Raw genomic sequence first — 19,371 nt, 5'->3', positions numbered from 1 at the left:
ACATTCGGTGAACTTAGACTCTGCCTCCGTTATTTGGTGAAATAGCAAAATCTCCCTGAGGAGAGAAGAGCTTTGGAGAGAAACTCTCCAAGCGAGATAGGAGCAAATGACAATATAAATGCTTGTGAAACTCATTTCCTCTGAATGTGGCTTTTCCTTGGGGCTCTTGGCTTCAGGCTTCTGTTGCTGTTACCACTGCTTATGGTACAGGGCCAGCACTGTCCTCCTGCTCCTTGCTGTCTGGCCCACTTTTCCTAAATCATGACCTCTTTTTCCTCTTTGCTTTTGTATAACAAAGTCAGGCTAGAACTAACACACACACACAGCCTCTTTCCTTCCTTCCTTCCTTCCTTCCTTCCTTCCTTCCTTCCTTCCTTCCTTCCTTCCTTCCTTCCTTCCTTCCTTCCTTCCTTCCTTCCTTCCTTCCTCCCTCCCTCCCTCCCTCCCTCCCTCCCTCCCTCCCTCCCTCCCTCCCTCCCTCCCTCCCTCCCTCCCTCCCTCCCTCCCTCCCTCCCTTTTTTTTCTTTCTTTCTCTGTCTCTCTCTGTCGCTCTGTCTCTGTCTGGCTTTCTGTCTCTCTCTTTTTTTAAAGAAGCATATTGAAATCTAAGGGAAATCAAAAAGAAAGACACCGTGCATAAATAGATTTCCCAAGGTGCAGATCAGTGATCTGGTGGTCCCAGGAATCCTATCCAGTGCAGCCAGCAGAGCACATGCCATGTCCCGCATCCCCAGCCCGAGCTCCCTGCCCCCTCCTCCCAGACTGACCTGCTTAGCTGTGCGTGCTGCTGCCTTGGTTTCTCAGTTTCCTTTCTTCCTGTCTTCTCCTCTCAGTGAGTGGTTTCCCGGCCACCTTGTTTCCTGTGCACCTAGGGTTCACTCTACTTCATTCCCCACTCTCAGGACAAAGCCTGTCTTTTCGAAGTAACTGTTACGTAAGAAAAGCTGAATTAAGAGTCTGCATTTCAGTTTCTTCTGGAGGTATTCTCAGCTTTTCTTTTTTGCTGAGGTAAAGCTTTTGTTTACCTTTTTTCGTAGCTGCCAGTCCAGCCCAGTTTTTGAATATGGCTGCTTTTAAAGTGAATCATGTATTGAAGGTATTGAAAGCAACCTAAAGATTGTACGATGCCTGTGTTTCTGGAGCAAAGCGCCCAGATCTGCCTCCTTTGCTCCCAGCCCTTCTAACTGATGAGTCAATCATTGAGTAGCAGTCTCTACTCACGGGTGTTCCCAGCTCTTTTACCTTTTGGCAGGAGTTCCTGATCTGGGACCCACAGAGTCTAGGGAGCCTGTGAACTTGGAGGGAAAACTGTATCTTTTTTTTTCATTAATCTCTAACTGTATTCAGCGTTTTCTTCCATTGTGAGCAGAGCCAACAAGCCACGGTGACATCAGCACCACCCATGGCTTCATCACCAGTAGAATAACAAATGTTTTCATAGCACATTTTACAGTGCTTACAGGTACCTCCAGATCCCACTTATGCTAATCTCCACTTAAAAATTACAGTTGTCACCAGGCCTAAAGCCAGGTCTATATATATTACTAGATCACAAAGGTGGTTCTTTTTTTTTTTATTATTGTACTTTAAATGAAGGTTTACAGAACAAGCTAGTTTCTCATTAAATACTTAGTACACATATTGCTTTATAACATTGGTTAACAACCCCACAACATGTCAACACGCTCCATTCTGGACCTTGGGTTCTCTATTACCAGCTTTCCTGTTCCCTCCTGCCTTCTAGTCCTTGCCCCTGGGCTGGTGTGCACCTTTTGTCTTGTTTTGTTTTTATGGACCTGTCTAATCTTTGGCTGAAGGGTGGACCTCGGGAGTGACTTCATTACTGAGCTAAAAGGGTGTCTGGAAGCTGTACTCCTGAGGCTTCTCCAGTCTCTTGTCAAACCAGTAAGTCTGGTCTTTTTTTGTGAGTTAGAATTTTGTTCCGCATTTTTCTCCAGCTCTTTCTGGGACCCTCAATTGTAATCCCTGTCAGAACAGTCGGTGGTGATAGTCGGGCACCATCTAGTTGTTCTGGACTCAGTCTGATGGAGGCCATGGTAGTTGCAGTCCATTAGTCACAAAGGTCGTTGTTAATGTTTTAGCGAGTAGTTCCATGTGACTATTTGTAAGCCTAATTATTTTATCAATTCATTTAAAAATATTATTCGTAGAAGGGCCCCACTGCCTTCCTTGGACTGGCAGAGGGTGGTCCTGGTCCAAAACACTCACAGACCCTAACTTGTGACTTTATTTCAGGATGGCTTTGTAATCTGATATTTCATTTCTCTTAAGTTGTATAAAGGCCCCTTCCTCCCTGCTCTGATCACACAGAGCTCTGAATGTAAAGTATATGGTGAATGACAGTATTAAGAAAAATGAGCTAGCTTTAAAAATGTCAGACTCATCTAGGGAAGCCCTTTACCACAGGGGTTATGTTTAATGGCAATCTGTAGGTAATAAATTATTAAGAAATATTATTTGTGAATAAGAATTGGAAAAAAGTTAAAGCTTTATTTGGTCCAAATCTTTGCTTGGTCCGTCTTCCTGCTGAGCTCCTTTGAGTCTCTCTACTTGGTCCCAGCCTGGTGTGCTATGGGGCTGTGGGAATGGGTGCCTGGAGTCGTGAGGGCACAGTGTTTGAGGAAGTTACTAATCACATGGAGCTGTTCAAATTTAAATTAATTTAAATGAAGTGCAATTAAGAATTCATTTTCTCAGTTGTACGAGCCCAGTTCAGTAGCCACCTGAGGCTAGAGGTTTCCATATTGGACAGTGCAAATATGGGCCATTTCCCTCATCTCAGGAAGTTCTCTTGCTAGCACTGATTCAGCCCTTCCCCTCACCCTGAGCTAGTGCCTACACGGGTGTCCTCCTGTGAGGCCTCAGCAGGAGCTTTTCTGCACACACCTGGGCTTTTCGGCAGCTTTGACTGCATTCGTGGGAAGGATTGTCCTTTAGGCTCTACCTCATACAGTGAGAACTGGTAGGCGGCACAGGGAGGGGTGCCCGTCAGGCAGCCGGCTGGCTGTCTCTGTGCCAGAACCCTGGGTGAGCCGTGGGGGGATCTGTGTGGGCCGCCATGTCATCTGTAAGCATTCATAAGCCTTGGTGGGATTTGGAAATTCACCCATCTGCATTATACTCAACAGCCTTCTCCCACCTTTCCTCACCCCACCCCCCAAAAAGTTCTCCTTATCCCCTTGTGGAAGGAGCCCTAGTGATGTAATGGTTAAGAGCTCGGCTGCTAACTGAAAGATTGGCGGTTCAAACCTACCAGCGGCTCTGTGGGAGAAAAGACCTATCTGCTCCCATTGATTCCGAAAGCCATTGCCATCAAGCGAATTCCGACTCGTAGGGACCCTATAGGATAGAGTAGAACTACCCCATGGGGTTTCCAAGGCTGTAATCTTTACAGAAACTGACTGCCACGTCCTTCTCCTGTGGAATGGCTGGTGGGTACGAACCAATGACCTTTCAGTTAGCAGCCAAGTGCTTATTTTAGCACTATGCTACCAGGGCTCCTTCTGTAAATATTATAGCCTAGAAAACCATACGGGCAAGTTCTACTGTCACATGGGGTCACTGTGACTTGAAATCGACTCACCGGCATCTAAGAACAGCTGCAATCCCCTTGTGAGGTTGCAGCTCCATAGTTTAGCAAAGGGAACAGAAGGGTCTGCTTTAGACACTCAGCTGCATGTAACGAAGGGGCCTTCCACTTAGTGCCTCTTGGTGCCTGCTGTGGTCAGGACCTGCCCTGGGGATTGCCCAGCCAAGGTCTTTGATGCATAGAGGATGCTGTTAACCTGGTATTGTGGAAATCCCTGGGCCTCATGTGCTCCAGTTTAGGCTCCTGCAGCTAGCCTGGCTGCAGTCCTCTGTCTCAGAAACAGAGCGTTTGAATTGCTGCTCACTTGCTGTTTGTCTTCTGGCTTTTACCAGGACTCCCTGGCCGCGGAGATCGAGGGGACGATGCGCAAGGAGCTGCAGTTGGAAGAGCCTGAGTCTCCAGATGTCACGTACGGCCTAACAGCTTTCATATCTAGACTTCCCAAAGACCTATGGTGATCAGAACTAGCAATGTTTGGGCCTCAGACACGAACAGTGGTGACCATGGTCCTTTCCTGTCCAGATTAAGGGCCTACAACACCCACAGCTCCTCTCATTGGGTTTTAAATATTTATGATGGAGTTCCGGGAAGTTGGGGAGGGAGGGAGATGCCTTTCCCATTTTCTTAGCACAGCCCCCATCACATTGTAGAGGAGGCAACCAGGACCCTAAGAAACAAGTGAAAGTAGCAGAAAGCTGGTGCTGCTTGGGGGTTCATTGTGGTCCAGGTGCCTCTTTAGTTCCTCAGTTGAGCATTTCTTGTCTCTCTCCTTTCATGAAAAATGTTACTTTTATTTTTATTTATTTTTTTTGCTCTAACAGTGTTAAATTTTTTAATTCTTCGACTTTTTTTTTTTTGTACTTTAGATGAAGGTTTATAGAACAAACTAATTTCTCATCAGTTAGTACACACGTTCTGTGACATTGATTAACAACCCCATGACATGTCAACACTCTCTCTTCTCAACCCTGGGTTCCCTATTACCAGCTTTCCTGTTCCCTCCTGCCTTTTAGTCCCTGCCCCAAGGCTGGTTTGTCCCTTTAGTCTTGTTTTGTTCCATGGGCCTGTTCAGTCTTTGGCTGAAGAATGAACCTCAGGAGTGACCTCATTACTGAGCTGAAAGGGTGTCCGGGGCCATACTCTCAGGGTTTCTCCAGTCTCTGTCAGGCGGGCAAGTCTGGTCTTTCTTTTTGAGTTAGAATTTTGTCCTACATTTTTCTCCAGCTCTGTCTGGGACCCTCCATCGTGATGCCTGTCAGAGCAGTCAGTGGTGGTAGCTGGGCACCATCTCGTTGTACTGGACTCAGTCTGGTGGAGGCTGTGGTAAATGTGGTCTGTTAGTCCTTTGGACTCTTTCCCTTGTGTCTTTAGTTTTCTTCATTGTTTCTTGCTCCCGAAGGGGTGGGACCAGTGGAGTATCCTAGATGGCTGCTCACAGGCTTTCAAGACCCCAGATGCTACTCTCCAAAGTAGAATGTAGAACATATTCTTTATAAACTATGTTATGATATTACGCTAGATATTCCCCAAGATCATGGCTTGTACAGCCCTCAGCCCAGCAATTTGGTCCCTCAGGGAGTTTGGATGTATCTATGGAGCTGCCATGACCTTGCCTTGTAAAGGCTGTGCTGGCTTCCCCAGTATTGTGTACTGTGTAATGTCTTTTAACATCAATTAGGAAAAGGAAAATAGCAGAACAGTATGAGATGCTCTCCCAGGGATGGGAACAAGACTTCCATTTCCCTTCTGGACATACCTAAGGACGTGGTGGCTTGTGCTGTCTCCCTCCCTAACTGCAGATCTTGCACTTGGCCTGCCCCAGGGTGTTTATAAGGAACCTGTGAACCCATTTTCACTGTGTTTTCTCTGTACCCAAGTCTCATAGATAGAACTTAGGTGGCATCCTCAGACCGGAAAATGTCCATGAGCCTCCATACACATGTAAAGTCCCCTGTGTCACAGAAGGAAGTGGCCGTTCTAGAAATGTGCCTGCCTTTTTCTTCTTTAAAAGTCAGGGTACCAGTTAGCATCAAAGTGTGGTTCTGCCTTTAAAAAGGACTAATCTAGTGTTTATCATCTCATTCTACAAGTTTAAGATTAATTTTAAGTCTTTCTTCTTTTTATATGAATAGTCAACAAACATTCATTCTGCAGCTGTTTATTGGGCACCTACTATGTCCTGAACAGTGAACACAACAGACAAACATTCCTGTCCTCGTAGAGCTTACATGCAATTTAATACCATAAAATGAGAACACTAGCTGGCAACAAGGAGCCCTGATAGTGCAACAGTTAAGAGTTTAGCTGCTAACCAAAAAGTTGGCGAATTTGAACCCATCCAGCAGCTCCATGGGAGAAAGACCTAGTAATCTCCCATAAAGATTACAGCCTAGGAAACCCGTTAGGGCAGTTCTACCCTGTTACATAGGGTTGCTAAGTCGAAATGGACTCAGCGATACCTAACAACAGTAATAACAGCTGGAGACAAAGTAATATGTAAGCGTTTTTATTTGTAGGTCAACCTTTAGGGATGAGATAAAAGAAATATCAGTCTTGCTAGTGTCACCTTTAGGACACACCATGTATTTACAGCACTGACTTCAGTGGATATTGAAATTTCATACTGTGGAGGAAGTAATGAGCACCCTAAGACACATGTGAAATTACCAGAAAGCTGGTGCTTAGGGGTTCGTTGTGGGCCAGGTGCCTCTTTGGCACCTCAGTTGACCATTTGTGGAGATTTTAGCTCCAAGGTCATGCCTACATTTGCTTATTCACGGATATTGTGCCTTCTTCCTAGTCACCAGAAGCGTGTCTTTGAAACTGTGAGAAACATCAACCAAGTCGTCAAGCAGAGGTCCCTGACCCCTTCCCCCATGAACATCCCCGGCTCCAACCAGTCCTCAGCCATGAACTCCGTCCTGTCCAGCTGTGTCAGCACCCCCAGGTCCAGCTTCTACGGCAGTGATGTCAGCAACGTTGTCCTCGACAACAAGACCAACAGCATCATCCTCGAAACAGAACCGTCTGACCTGGGGTGTGTGAGCAGGAGTTTTTCTTTTGTGGGGAGAGGGAGTATGGCTTGAACCATAGGTCCAGTAATCCCAAGAGGGAGGTTGGCAAGAATCACCTGAATGATAACAGACCTTACAGTTCTCAAGTCTGTTTTACCAACCCACCAAGCTTATGCTTATCCTTGATACTGATCTTTTAAATAGTTTAAAGAAATATAACAAGATGACACGTGCGGAGTTTCCTGAGTGGTTCAAACAGTTAATGTGCTCGGCTGCTAACTGAAAGGTGGGCACTTCAAGTCTACCCAGAAGTGCCTCAAAGAAAGTCCTGGCAACCTACTTCTAAAAACTCAGCCATTGGAAATCCCACAGCACACAGTTCTACCCTGACACACATGGGGTTGCCATGAGTCGGAATCGACTCGACAGCATCTACTGGTGGCAAACAAGATGACACCAGAGAGTCTGCTTCTCAGTAAAATGCTAAAGGGAGGGTTCATGGGGATTTATTTCTTCTGTTAATCTTCACTGGTGTGCTACAGAATAGGTATTGGTTTTGTGAACCCCTTTGTAGCTTGGATGTTTGAAAGGATGACAAGTACTGAGGTTCTCTGTCTTGTGACTGCAGTCTGGTTTGCTTCAGAAGGAGGGGTGCAGAGAATCAGGGGCCCAGCAACCGTCCGTCATATCCTGCATCCCTGAGGGGTTGTCAGTTTCTCATCATCCTGAAGCCCTGCAGAACCAGCCCCGTCTCCCATTCCCCCCACACCCATTGGCTACTCTGTGCACTGTTTTCCCCAGACTGAATGATGTCAGTTCTTCTGGACTGATGGGTTTCTGTTCAGTGTTCAGGTCTCAGCTCCCTTTTTTTTTTTTAATTTAGGTGAAAGTGGAAACCCTGGTGGCATAGTGGTTAAGTGCTCCGGCTGCTAACCAAAAGGTCAGCAGTTCGGATCCCCCAGGCGCTCCGTAAAAACCCTGTGGGACAGTTCTACTCTGTTCTGTAGGGTCGCTATGAGTCAGAATTGACTCAACAGCAGTGGGTTTTGGGTTAGGTGAAAGTTTCCAGCTTAAGTTAATTTTTCATTCAAAAATTTACACACATATTGTTTTGGAACATTGGTTGCAGTCCCCACAATGTGACAGCACACTCCCCCTTCCACCCCAGGGTCCCTGTGTCCATTCGTTGCGTTCCTGTCCCTTCTTGCCTTCTCATCCTGCTTTTGGACAGGAGCTGCTCATTTGATCTCATGTATCTGATTGAATTAAGAAGCATGTCCCTCACATGTATTGTTTTTGTTTTATAGTCCTGTCTAGTATTTGTCTAAGAGTGGGTTTCAGGAATGGTTTCAGCTCTGGGTTAACAGAGCTTCTGGGGGCCATAGTTTCTGGGTTCCTCCAGTCTGTCAGACCATTAAGTCTGGTCTTTTTACATGAATTTGAATTCTGTTGTCTGTTTTTCTCCTGCTCTGTTTGGTACTCTCTGTTGTGTTCCTTGTCAGGGTGGTCGTTGGTGGTAGCCTGGCTCAGCTCCTTGAATTCAAAACCCAAGTGCCCTTTGAACCACCTGCCCTTGTGGTAACCGGGAATTACGGCTCGAAAGTTTCCTCCTAAAGGTTCACAAAGGTGATGTCTTTTGGGACTGAATTATATTTAGAACGTGCAAATTCTTGTCCCACCTGAATGCTGCCAGCCACCGAAAAAAATGTCTACAAAGAAAAGTTCTTTCGGGCATGCATGTTGTCTCCCCATTTTTGTCTAAATTTTAAAGGCTCGTCTTGGGTTCCTTAGAAAATCCTGCAGCTGCCAGAAAACTCCACACATTTTACATTTACAGGTCAGTCCTTCACTGCACTTAGTGCCCCCACTGCACGCCCCACCCTAACCCCCATCTCCCCTTCCTCCAGGAACGAGGACCGGAATAAGAAGCCGGGAACGCCGGGCACCCCCGGCTCCCACGACCTGGAGACGGCGCTGAGGCGGCTGTCCCTCCGCCGGGAGAACTACCTCTCGGAGAGGCGCTTCTTTGAGGAGGAGCAGGAACGGAAGCTCAGGGAGCTGGCGGAGAAGGGCGAGCTGCTCAGCGGCTCCCTCACGCCCACGGAGAGCATCATGTCCCTCGGCACACACTCCCGCTTCTCCGAGTTCACCGGCTTCTCGGGCATGTCCTTCAGCAGCCGCTCCTACCTGCCTGAGAAGCTTCAGATCGTGAAGCCGCTGGAAGGTGATCACAAGGGGCCTCGGCCCCTCTCTGTCCTCCTCAGCGACTCCCTGTGGGCCCTGATCCACCACCGAAAAGCGGGGAACCCCTGTAACGCCTACTCCTTTTTCTTCAGAGATAGCCACCCACGGTGCTGGTTTGAGTTCCTCTGAGGGTAGCTCGGGCCCTAGACCCGGCTCCCTCTGGGTTGCAGGTTTGAAAATGCACACAAAGAAAACAGAGGCTAACCTCAGCCAAACCGAACCAAAGAGAAGAACGCAGGTGCCAGCTTTCTAGCTTCATTTCTTTTGCATTTAGAACCTTAGCACTAAAAATCTTTTAGAGAGGCAGCGGCACTGCCGAAATACTCAGAAATTAATTCAGTCGTGCCTACAGGTCTGAGGAGTGTAAAGAACAAATGCTTTGACTTTTCAGGAATTTTGGTGTCAGGGAGTGGGGATACAAAGCAAACGTTGTAGGTCATTTTTTCCATGACTACATGAGAGTGATTTGTCTACCCACAGGCTCTGGCTTGATCCTCATATACAGGCTTTTTGAGGTGCAGTGTTCTGAGCAAGTCTCCTGGGTGTCTGTAATTTGGGGGCTAGGAGTTTCCACCTGACTTAAATCAGCCCTTCCCAGGGCCAGTTCACTTCTTTAGTATCAGAAGCACCCCAGATGGTTAAACTCATAGAAAAACTCACATTTCTTTTTGCTTTAAAAACAAAACAAAACCCATTGCTGTTGAGTCAATTCCAACTCATAGCGACCTGATACGCTTTAAAAAAAAAAAAAAAAAAAGGCAGTGTAAAACGTTTTCCCTTTTCCTTCCACTGCCCTGGACTACTAGCCGAAAGGTTAGCGTTCAAACCCCTGCGGGGGTCCCTCGGAAGAAAGGCCTGGTAGTCTGCTTCCAAAAAGGCAGCCATTGAAAACCCTATGGAGCTCAGTTTTACTCTGACACGTGAGGTTGCCATGAGTTGGAATCAACTTGATGGCAACTTTTTTCTTTTTTTTTTTAAACTCTGCCAGAGAGCCACCAAGTGTGCGCATTTTTAATTTTTTCTCCTTTAGTTTGGAAACCCATGTGAGTTTATGAGAAAGTATTTTAGAATTCTGTGTTACAGTTCTGACACAAAGCCAAATCAGAATTCCTATAAAGCAATGTTTCTCAACCTTAAACCATTGCCTCTACTCCAGCCCGCCAAGGAGTCTTTTTAGACAATTTTTCCTAATGGCCACCTCCGTGAAATTTTAATACCACAGATACACTGCTTACAGATATGTATATCTGTGCTTTATGCATAAAAAGAATATGATTATTTCTGCCCCCCACTCCTAAGAGTAAGTTTTCACCCCTTGGGAGCAATAGAGAGCATGCTTCAGGGTGAGGCTGTGCTTGCCAAAGTTCCCCCACGACCTTGCTGGGTCCCTTAATCTCCCAAGGAAGGAAGAGGGTGGGCTGTCCTGCATTCATGATTGTTTTTTAATTGTATAACTTAGGTCCTTCCTAGATTTCAGGAAAGGACGGCTCACTCTTTTTTAATTTATTTATTCAGTTGTAAGCTTTGCGATTGTTTTCTGATCCACAATTATGTGTTTTTCTTTCAATAAAATCTTCCATTTCTGCAATTTTACTTTCTGCCTTTCTTTTCTTTTTCCTTTGTTTCTCAAAGGTCATTGGAGTTTATCATCTCTGTTTTGTCTGCTTTCCATATTTGACTCTGTGTTTCATTAGCTCATCTAAGAATATGTTTTTGGATTCATTTTCCAAGCACGTTGCAGAGTTTTGTTTTGTTTTTCTTATTTGTTTTTACCAATTTATCTCTTTTAATCTTGTGACTTAGATAGTATTATTTTGGGGACTAAGAAGAAATCTGAATAGATTGCAGTATGACTCCCTGGGGGCTAAATCACTACCATTAAAAAGCCATGTCTTAACCACTACGGCCTGTAAAGAATCCTTGCGACATAAATCCCTTTAGCTCCATTTTGTAGTTCTCTGACTTCTTAGATTTTAAAAATACAACCAATATTTTCTCTCTTTCCGCTTCCACAATTATTTTTTGTGTTACTGTGTTTAATTTGGTAAGTTGGAGTGCTGACACGGAAGTCTGTTTGACTCTGGGTTCTGTTCAGCTCTGTGGCATTGGATTAGTCAATATACCTTTCTGAGCCCTGTTTTCATTATTTGTCAGGCAGGGCTCTCATCTGCCACAGGGGATTGTGGCAAGGCATAAATGTGATGATGTGTTTTGTATTGTGCCTGGCACCTAACAGGTGCTTGTTGAAATTTAGGTTCCCCACACTTGCCCCTATCCTGGCAGCTCAGGTCTAACGGGCTGCCTTACCACACTGAGATCTGCACCAGCTTTGTGGTGGGGCCATGTTCTCACATGAGTCTCCATTGGCTCGCTAAGAAGCCGATAGGATTGCTATGATCTCCAGGAGCCCAGGTAGATGTACCTGACGTGAGGCCCCTGGAGAATGTTGGCTGGGATCATAGCAGATCGCCAGTCCGTATCTTCCATCTATGCCTCCCTTACCTGTTTAATTATTCCTGCCATCTGCTTATTGGTGTCAGCAAACATGATTGGGCTAGGTGTTTAAGAATGTAGCACTCTTGTCTTTTCATCTTACCTTGCAAGTTTTAATCAGGTGAAGAACAACCAAAACATTCGAAGTAGAAAGAGATATATCTGTGTTAAAAAAAAAAAAAAAAAAAAGGCTGAGCTAGCTGCATTACTTTTCCTGTATTTTGTTCTTTTCTGGTTAATGATAGCCAAGATATGGAGTTTCCATGTAAACAAGTTAATACGCAATTAGGAAAAAAAACACAATTCGAAACTTTCATCCAGCAGGGCTAGTTCTACCTTTTTAAGCGCAGGAAGCTTTTCTGACTTAAATGGACCTGGTTAGTTCCAACAGTAGGATGTGGAAGGACAGTAAACAGTGGCTATGGGGCAATGGCCGTAATTACATCCTTCAGGCTGTCTACACCCTTGTTCTGCAGAACTTTATCTTGGAGCCAAGTAGGCGCACAACGATTCTTCTCTTACCCCACCAGGCTGCCTAACCCCAGCAGCATTTTTACGTAGGTGGGAGGAGTGGGTGGCTTTTATGTTGAGCTGGTGGCAGTGGGAGGTAGCTGGTAGGTGGGAGGAGTGGGTGGCTTTTATGTTGAGCTGGTGGCAGTGGGAGGTAGCTGATCGGAGACAAGTAAGGAAGACAGGCTGTGGAATGAGTTGTAGAGATGGGGGAGGGGAACAGATAGGAAAGAGACCACAAGGGCTCTGAATAAGAGGCAGTTCTAGTTACTTTTTTTTTAAATACATGATTTTTTTGGTTGTTGAGAATATACACATCAGAGCATACACCATTTCAACAGTTTGTACATGTACAATTCATTGACACTGATTACCTTCTTTGACTTGTACAACCGTTCTGACTCTCGTTTTCTGAGTCGTTCCTCCTCTGTAAACATAAACTCGCTGCCCCCTAAGCTTCCTACCTAGCTTTTCAAGTTACTGTTGTCAGTTTGATCCCATATAGACAGATATTAAAAGAGCGTAATGCTCAAGGCAGACATTCTTTACTAGGTAAGCTAAACCTACTGTTAGGTTTTAAGAAGTCTTCAGGGGATATTTTTGGTTTAAAGTTCAAAGTATCTCAGGACAGTAGTTTCAGGAGTTCGTCCAGCCTCCATGGCTCCAGAAAGTTTAGATTCCATGAGAATTTGAAATTCTCTTTTGCATTTTCTCCCTTTTGATCAGGATTCTTCTGTAGAATCTTTGATCCAAATGTTCAGTAATGGTAGCTGGGCACCATCTAGTTCTTCTGGTCTCATGGCAAAGGAAGCAGTTGTTCATGGAGGCAATTAACCACACATTCTATTTTTTTATGCCCTCTTGTATCAAAGGAAGGACTTCAGGCAGCCAAGAGAGGGGTAAAATTCCTGCATGGCAGTTTAGGTAGTAGCAGTGCAAGGCAGGTGTGGTGTGAGGTGTTCGGCCTAGGTGCTGGGCTTGGCAAACACTCCAGCCAGGGGTAGAGATAGCCTATGAGCCCTATAGCATGATGTAACTCAGTAACACAATCAGGTACAAGGCGGTTTTCGCCAATACTCGCTTCTGCAGAGTAGAAAACACCTGTATGGGGGTTAGAAAAACCATTTTGATGTGTTATTGGCCTGATTTCTAAGACTGACATGCAGGAGGCCTCCTCACTGTGGAGAGGCAATGTATGTGGTTAGGAGGGTGAACACTGAAACCAGCCTGAATTTCAATCCCAGATCAGCCACTTCCCAGCTATACTACTTTTGGCAAGTTACTTTGCCTTCCCCTATTTAGCTTTCTCATGTGCAAAATGGGAATAAGAGGGTTATCATGAAAATTAGATGAGTTAATAATTGGAGCTCTCTTAGAAGAGGATCAGGGACTTTGTAAGTGCTCAGTATAGGTTGGCTAGTCTTGTGTAAGAAATGGATGCCCAGAGCTTGGGGTAAAAATTGAAGTACAATGTACCTTTCAGCACAGTCTTTCAGTTACAGTCACATTGCATTTCCTTGGTTACACAGTTTCAGGAAATGCATACTCCGTGCATTTGTGTAGCCTCCTTAACTCCACAAAGCAAACCTTTTGTCATTTTTCTTCTAAGTCCATCCATGAGGTGGGGAGAGATGGGGGTGGGCTGTTGAACAGACAGGGGCTCAAGCCTTCCAGGACTGATGTCAAGGCCCAGACTCCATCCTCACCTAATTCTTCCCCAGTGGATTGAAAACATCTCAAGCCCCCTTCAGGATGACAAGGAGATTCAACACTTCCTTGACGTTGTTCTTCACTTTACAGTCTCTGTTGTCTTTTTCTTCCCCTCCAAATGTAGAAATGACCGTGGCTACATTGCGTCTTATCCTTCTCAGACCGGTATGTGCGGCCCCACGCTGGACATCCTAGCAGCTCCTTTTTGGTGTCTCCCCAGTGCAGCCTTGTTGCCAGGAATGTGTCTGCCCAGCCAGTGAGCACATGATCAGGAGCCCATTATACAGTGGGAATGAGGCCCAGGAGATGAGAAGCCCGATCTAGAGGCTGCGGGTGTTTCCTGGGCCTGACACCCACCTAGAGGTTTTGCTACTGGCCATGTATGCAGCTGAGGGCCAACCACTGCCTCTCACCTAACCCAGGTTCCTGCTAGGATGCCGATGCCCTCACCTGCCCTCCAATCTGCAGGTTTTGGGGGTAAGCAATGTAGGGTAATTGAAAGAACTGGGCCTTTAGATCTGAACCCTATGCCACCAACTAATTAAGTGACTTAACTTCAGGGTACCATAGTTCCCTTTTCTGTAGAATTTGGGCAGTAACAGTTCATAGGGTGGTTTTGAGGAGTGAGTGATGCAATACTGTAGAGCAAGTTGCCATGCAGGCATGCCTCAGTATAGGGCAGCTTCTCAGAACAATGGTGCTGTGCCACCCAGGGTTCAGGATCCCATGAAGTGGGTTTAGCATGTCTATGAAGCCCTGACCATGTGTACACAGAATTGCACCTGAGCTCTCTTTGGGGCGACTCCATGGTTTCCTTCAGATTCTCAAGGGATCTGAGAGGTAAGAACCATAGCCCTGGATCAGGGCTTCTCAACCCTGGCACTATTAACATTTGGGGCTGGATAATCCTTTTATGTGGGAGACTACCTGTACATTGTAGGATGTTTAGCAGCATCCTTGGCCTCTACCCATTAGAAGCCAGTAGCACCCCCCAAGTTGTGGCAACTAAAAAGGTCTCCAGACGTTGTCAGATGTCCACTGTGGGGAAGGGGAGAAATCTCCCCAGCTGAGAACCGCTGTTCTAGATGTGTCTTACCTAGAGAACGGGTGTGTAGTGGAGGGGCGTTTGATGTCCCCTCTCTCATTTTATGCACCGCTTTTTCTTCTCCATTTGGAATGTTTTCTATGTATGTAAAGTAGATTTGGGTTAAGTAGGTTACTGTTGGACTTGTGCACACCTACAACTGGATGGACCTCAGAGCAGATGAAACAAAATCTTTTAAATGTGTTGGCCGTGTGTAAAATACTTTTCCTCTTTTAAAAGGAGATTTGAAATTTCTGCTTACAAAACCCTTTCAGGACTCCCCAGGCTGAAAGTGTCTCTGGGAGTTATTTCCTGGAGGCATTTTGGAGTTGGTGATCTCGCTGAGTGCATTCAAGGGTCAGGAACTCCTGACTAGCAGAGGTTTTCTGCAGCTCACTCACATGCCTGGGCTGCTCCTGGACCCAGAGCCTGCCTTCTTTCCACTTCTCTTTTATCTTGACTAGCCCTGGTGGTGCAGTGGTTAAGAGCTCACCAAAAGGTTGGCAGTTGGGATCCACCAGCCGTTCCTTGGAAACCCTATGGGGAAGTTCTCCCCTGTCCTATAGGGTTGCTGTGTGTTGGAATCTACTCAAAGGCAGTGGTTTTTTGGTTTAATGGCTCCTGGCATCCTTGGCTCCCTTCCTGACACTCCCAAGTGCAGCATGATAGCTTGGAGAAGGGATTCTTGTCCACCCAGAGAATGCCCTTGGTGAACCAGTGATCACTGTCTGGGAGCCTGTTTTGCTGGGAAAACTCCTACCTTCCAATGACCAAAACAAAACAAAACAAAAAAGCCAAATCTGTTACCGTCAAGTCAATTCCGACTCGTAGCAACCCTATAGGGCAGAGTAGAACTGCTCCACAGGGTTTCCGAGGAGCAGTTGGTAGATTCAAACTACCAACCGACCTTTTGGTTAGTAGCCAAGCTATTAACCACTGCGCCACCAGGGCTCCTTCCAATGACGAAGAGCCTCTCTAAAAGTCTCTCCTTGGAGTGTAGAATATTTATTGGTATGGCTGTGTGAGTTTAGGCAACTCCTTCATCAGTAGAATGAGGATAGAAATCCCAGCCACAGGGCTGTGCACCAAGAATACCAGCATCCTGTGAGATACTAATGCGTGTTCCCGGGAAGAAGAAGGGGTGCTCTGTCAAGCAGAATCCCAGGTAGAATGTCTAGGTAGAATCCCAGGACATACCAGCATACTGAAGGTTTTGGGCTGTTCCTAAGTAAATAGACTTCTTTACCCAGGTTTCCTAGGTACGCTCAACCTTGGAACACCTGTCTGTATAGAGCATCTGTGACACCCTTGGGTCCTCAGGGGACACAGGGTGCTGGTCAGGTTAGCTCTGCTCTGGTGTTATTACAGAGCTTGCACGATGTTATCTGACCCCAGAGTTCAGTGTCACCGAGAAGATTGGCTCTTCTGCTTCAGACCTCTGTGTGGACCTGCCGTGTTCTTAAATCACACCCTGATAGCTGAAACCCCCCTCCCTACACCTGCAGCTGCTCAAGGTTGCTGGCAGAGTAAACCCAAGTAAAGGAGGTGACAGTCACATCTACCACCTAGCTCTGTGCACTTCTTGAATGTATTTTTGCTCTTTTCTTGTTATGGGCTCTGGGGCTGGTTTAATGTTGTTTTACTCTGTCCTTTGTTGTTGAAAATACATACGCAGAACATACACGCCAATTCAACAGTTCCTACGTGTACAGTTCAGTGACTGATTACCTTTTTCAAGTTGTGCAACCATTCTCACCCTCCTTTTACTTCCTGTATTAATACAAACTCACTGCCCCCAAGTTCCCTATCTGATCTTCCCAGTTGTTATTGTCAGTTTGATTCTGTACAGATGATAGTTCTTTAAAAGAGCACCATGCTCAAGGCAGACATTCTTTACTAATTAAGGTAAGCTTTTGTTCGCTTTAAAGAAGACTTCAGGGGATATTTTTGGTTTAAGGTTTAAATATCATCTCGGGACAATAGTTTCAGGGTTTATTCAGCCTCCATGGTGCCACAAAGTCTGGATTCTAGAAGAATTTAAAATTCTGTTCCATGTTTGCCCCCCTCCCTCTTGATCAGGATTCTTCTATGTAATTTTTAATCAAAATGGCCTTATTCTGTCTTGCCTGTTTCCAGCAGTGTGTATTTAGCATAGAATCAGTACATGTGCCCCGCCCCTTTCTGTGCTTGCCTTTGCTGTTTTTTCCTCTTCCGTTTCTAAAATGATTTGTGTTGGATTTGGGGGTTGACCTTGGTTGGACAAAATAAAGACTTTGTTACCAAAGAGCCTTGTCACACAGTGTGGTACTAATTTCACTTTTTTAAAAAAATAATTTTTGATTTCTTACGTTGGTGCCCCTGCTGGGTGGGATGTGTAAGATATCGGTTACTGCTGTGTCATAGGAAAGACTCGGGCAGCTGCACTGCTGTCCCCACCAGAGCCTACCTGGGGAGACTCAGATCTCCCTGGGGTTGGGTCTGGGCATTCTGAGCATGGGTAGACTGCCATTATCATAGAATCCTGTTCTAATGCTCTCTTCTCCCTGTCCCTCTTTCTCTGCCCTTTTTCCTGCAAGGTTCTGCCACCCTTCACCACTGGCAGCAACTGGCCCAGCCTCACCTCGGGGGCATCCTGGACCCCCGGCCTGGTGTGGTCACCAAGGGCTTCCGGACACTGGACGTCGACCTGGATGAAGTGTACTGCCTTAACGACTTTGAAGAAGATGACACAGGTGACCATATTTCCCTCCCGGGCCTAGCTACCTCCACGCCAGTTCAGCACCCAGAGACCTCAGGTGAGAGGTCCCGAGCACGTGTGACTGTCTCAGGCAGCAGAAGTTACCCGAGCCGGCCTCAGGCTTTCCCCGAGGAGATGCAGGAGCCGCCAGCGGTCACGGAGAAGGAGGAGGAGGAGGAGGAGGGGTCTGGTGAGGGCACCGCGATAAGTCCTGTAAACCTGGCACCTTCACTGGATGCAGAGTTCTGGGCCATCCTCACCTCTGTCCCGGGCACCATCCGTAGTGGCTCTTTGTCTGTAGCTTCCGCTCGTCTGTGTGGGTGATGACCCAAACATGGCCCATTGTCCAGTTTTGTGTTTAATACAGAGTCTGATACCTCCTTCTTAGAGCAAATGGGTGTAGCTTCCAGCCCATATTGGACGTGTGTGACCCAACAGGGCTCTCAGTTGGAGCAGGAAAGGCTGCTAAAAAGAAGTGGATTATTGGGACCCTGAGACCGGTGGTGCCTCTCTCCCTGTGTCTAAAGGGCAGATTCTTGAGAAACCTGGTGGTTTCCCAACTAGGCTGAGCTGAGTCGGCAGTTGTAGGGGAATTACCACTTCTGGGTCATCCAGCAGGTGAATGAGAATGTTACCTAAACGCTACATTAAAACAGGAAGAAGTACAGAAAGTATTCAGGATTTCAGGTAACACCTGACGAGCTTTTTCACTTTCTTAACATCAATGAAAGTGTATGTATGTATGTATGTGTGTATATATATATATATGTACACACATACACACACATATGTATTTCTTTCCAGCTTCCATGTGTGTTCAAAGTGGAGTTTTAAAAAAGCCTTTTAGCAATCTTCCTTAACCAAACAAACCCTAAGAGAATGTCATTAACCTCTTCTGGCTCCAGAGAAAAAGGACTCTAGATGAATCTAGAAAGGAGCTCTGGCTAATTGATCACCCCCACCCCGACCCCCACCGAGGAAGCACTAAGGAAATAACCATGCATTTGCAGCATTCTCCATATCCCAGTGGTGGTAAAGGTGTTGTGCTCAAGGCCCCTGGGATCACTGAGGCACGAGGTTACTATTTCCCCTATAGTACGCTTAACCCCAAACTTCCTGGACCTCCTGGCTCCATGTGCCGAGAAAACAAGGAAGCTCTTATGGGATAAGGGGAGAGACCCAGAAAAAAAGTGGAATTGACCCAATGTTGTCATCTTCATGACATTCTGCAGTCACCAAGTTTGAAGAGAGGACATTCACCTTTGTGCCTTGTGATTGTCATTTGTGAGGGCCACGGCACTCCCCATAAAATACAAGGCAAGAAAGAGCTGAGATTCTTAGCGGGGCCTCCCTTTCCTCTGGCCAAGTTCAGACAGCTCTGGTCCAGGAGGTTTATTCAGGACCAGATGTTCTTTTGTCTTTGAGATAAACTTTAGAAGTGGAGCTCAGTGAAAAGGGTTTGTTTAGCACGTAGGATGGCTTTTTGTATTTTGTTTTCTTGTAGCAATTATTTTATCAGCTTGAGCTTGTAAGGGAATGAAATCATTCAGAATTTAGTATCTTTGCACTTAAGAAAGGGAAACCAGCTGTGGTCGTGCTCCATCCCTTTGTTGTCAACATCAGTACCCCCCTGGAAGGCAGGCAGTGGTACGTGAACCTTGGAGTCTGGCTGATCTTTGCTGCTGCGGCTGAAGGGATGGATGTCATGTCTAGTGTGAGGACTCCCTGCAGCCTCGAGGGTGAAAGAGGATCCTGGAAGTTTAAAGAGGCACCATTAACTGCGCCTTTGAGAAGTTGTACTGTAGGAGCAAAGCTTCTCAAGTGAGCAGAGTACTTCTCTCCGGGCAGGAGGAGAGGGGACCAGTTAATGAGGACTGAAGTCATAACTACTTTTCTTACCCTAAACAAAGACACATTTATTGCTCCTCCCCTCCTTAATCAAACCTGCCACAAATTCCACCCAGCAGTT

At 46.2% G+C, this 19,371-nt stretch overlaps 1 protein-coding gene across 8 annotated transcripts in view; it reads left to right on the top strand.

Moving 5' to 3' along the window:
* TRAK1 (trafficking kinesin protein 1) overlaps nucleotides 1-19,371 on the top strand; it is a 170,123-nt gene that overhangs the window by 131,104 nt on the left and 19,648 nt on the right. For 4 of the 8 annotated variants that reach the window (XM_064274752.1, XM_064274751.1, XM_023547836.2 and 1 more), the window contains 4 exons: nucleotides 3,943-4,019; nucleotides 6,411-6,647; nucleotides 8,532-8,848; nucleotides 17,242-17,592. In XM_064274752.1, coding sequence (XP_064130822.1) covers nucleotides 3,943-4,019; nucleotides 6,411-6,647; nucleotides 8,532-8,848; nucleotides 17,242-17,592 — 982 coding nt within the window. The remainder of the gene's footprint in view (nucleotides 1-3,942; nucleotides 4,020-6,410; nucleotides 6,648-8,531; nucleotides 8,849-17,241; nucleotides 17,593-19,371) is intronic. The other 4 variants (XM_023547840.2, XM_023547837.2, XM_023547838.2 and 1 more) reach the window with 2 other exon arrangements.

The sequence above is a fragment of the Loxodonta africana genome, chromosome 22 (genome assembly GCF_030014295.1).
Source record: "Loxodonta africana isolate mLoxAfr1 chromosome 22, mLoxAfr1.hap2, whole genome shotgun sequence".
Classification (NCBI taxonomy): Eukaryota; Metazoa; Chordata; class Mammalia; order Proboscidea; family Elephantidae; genus Loxodonta; species Loxodonta africana.
The sequence above is the reverse complement of the archived record's forward strand: the minus strand, read 5'-3'. Positions and strand labels throughout refer to the sequence as shown.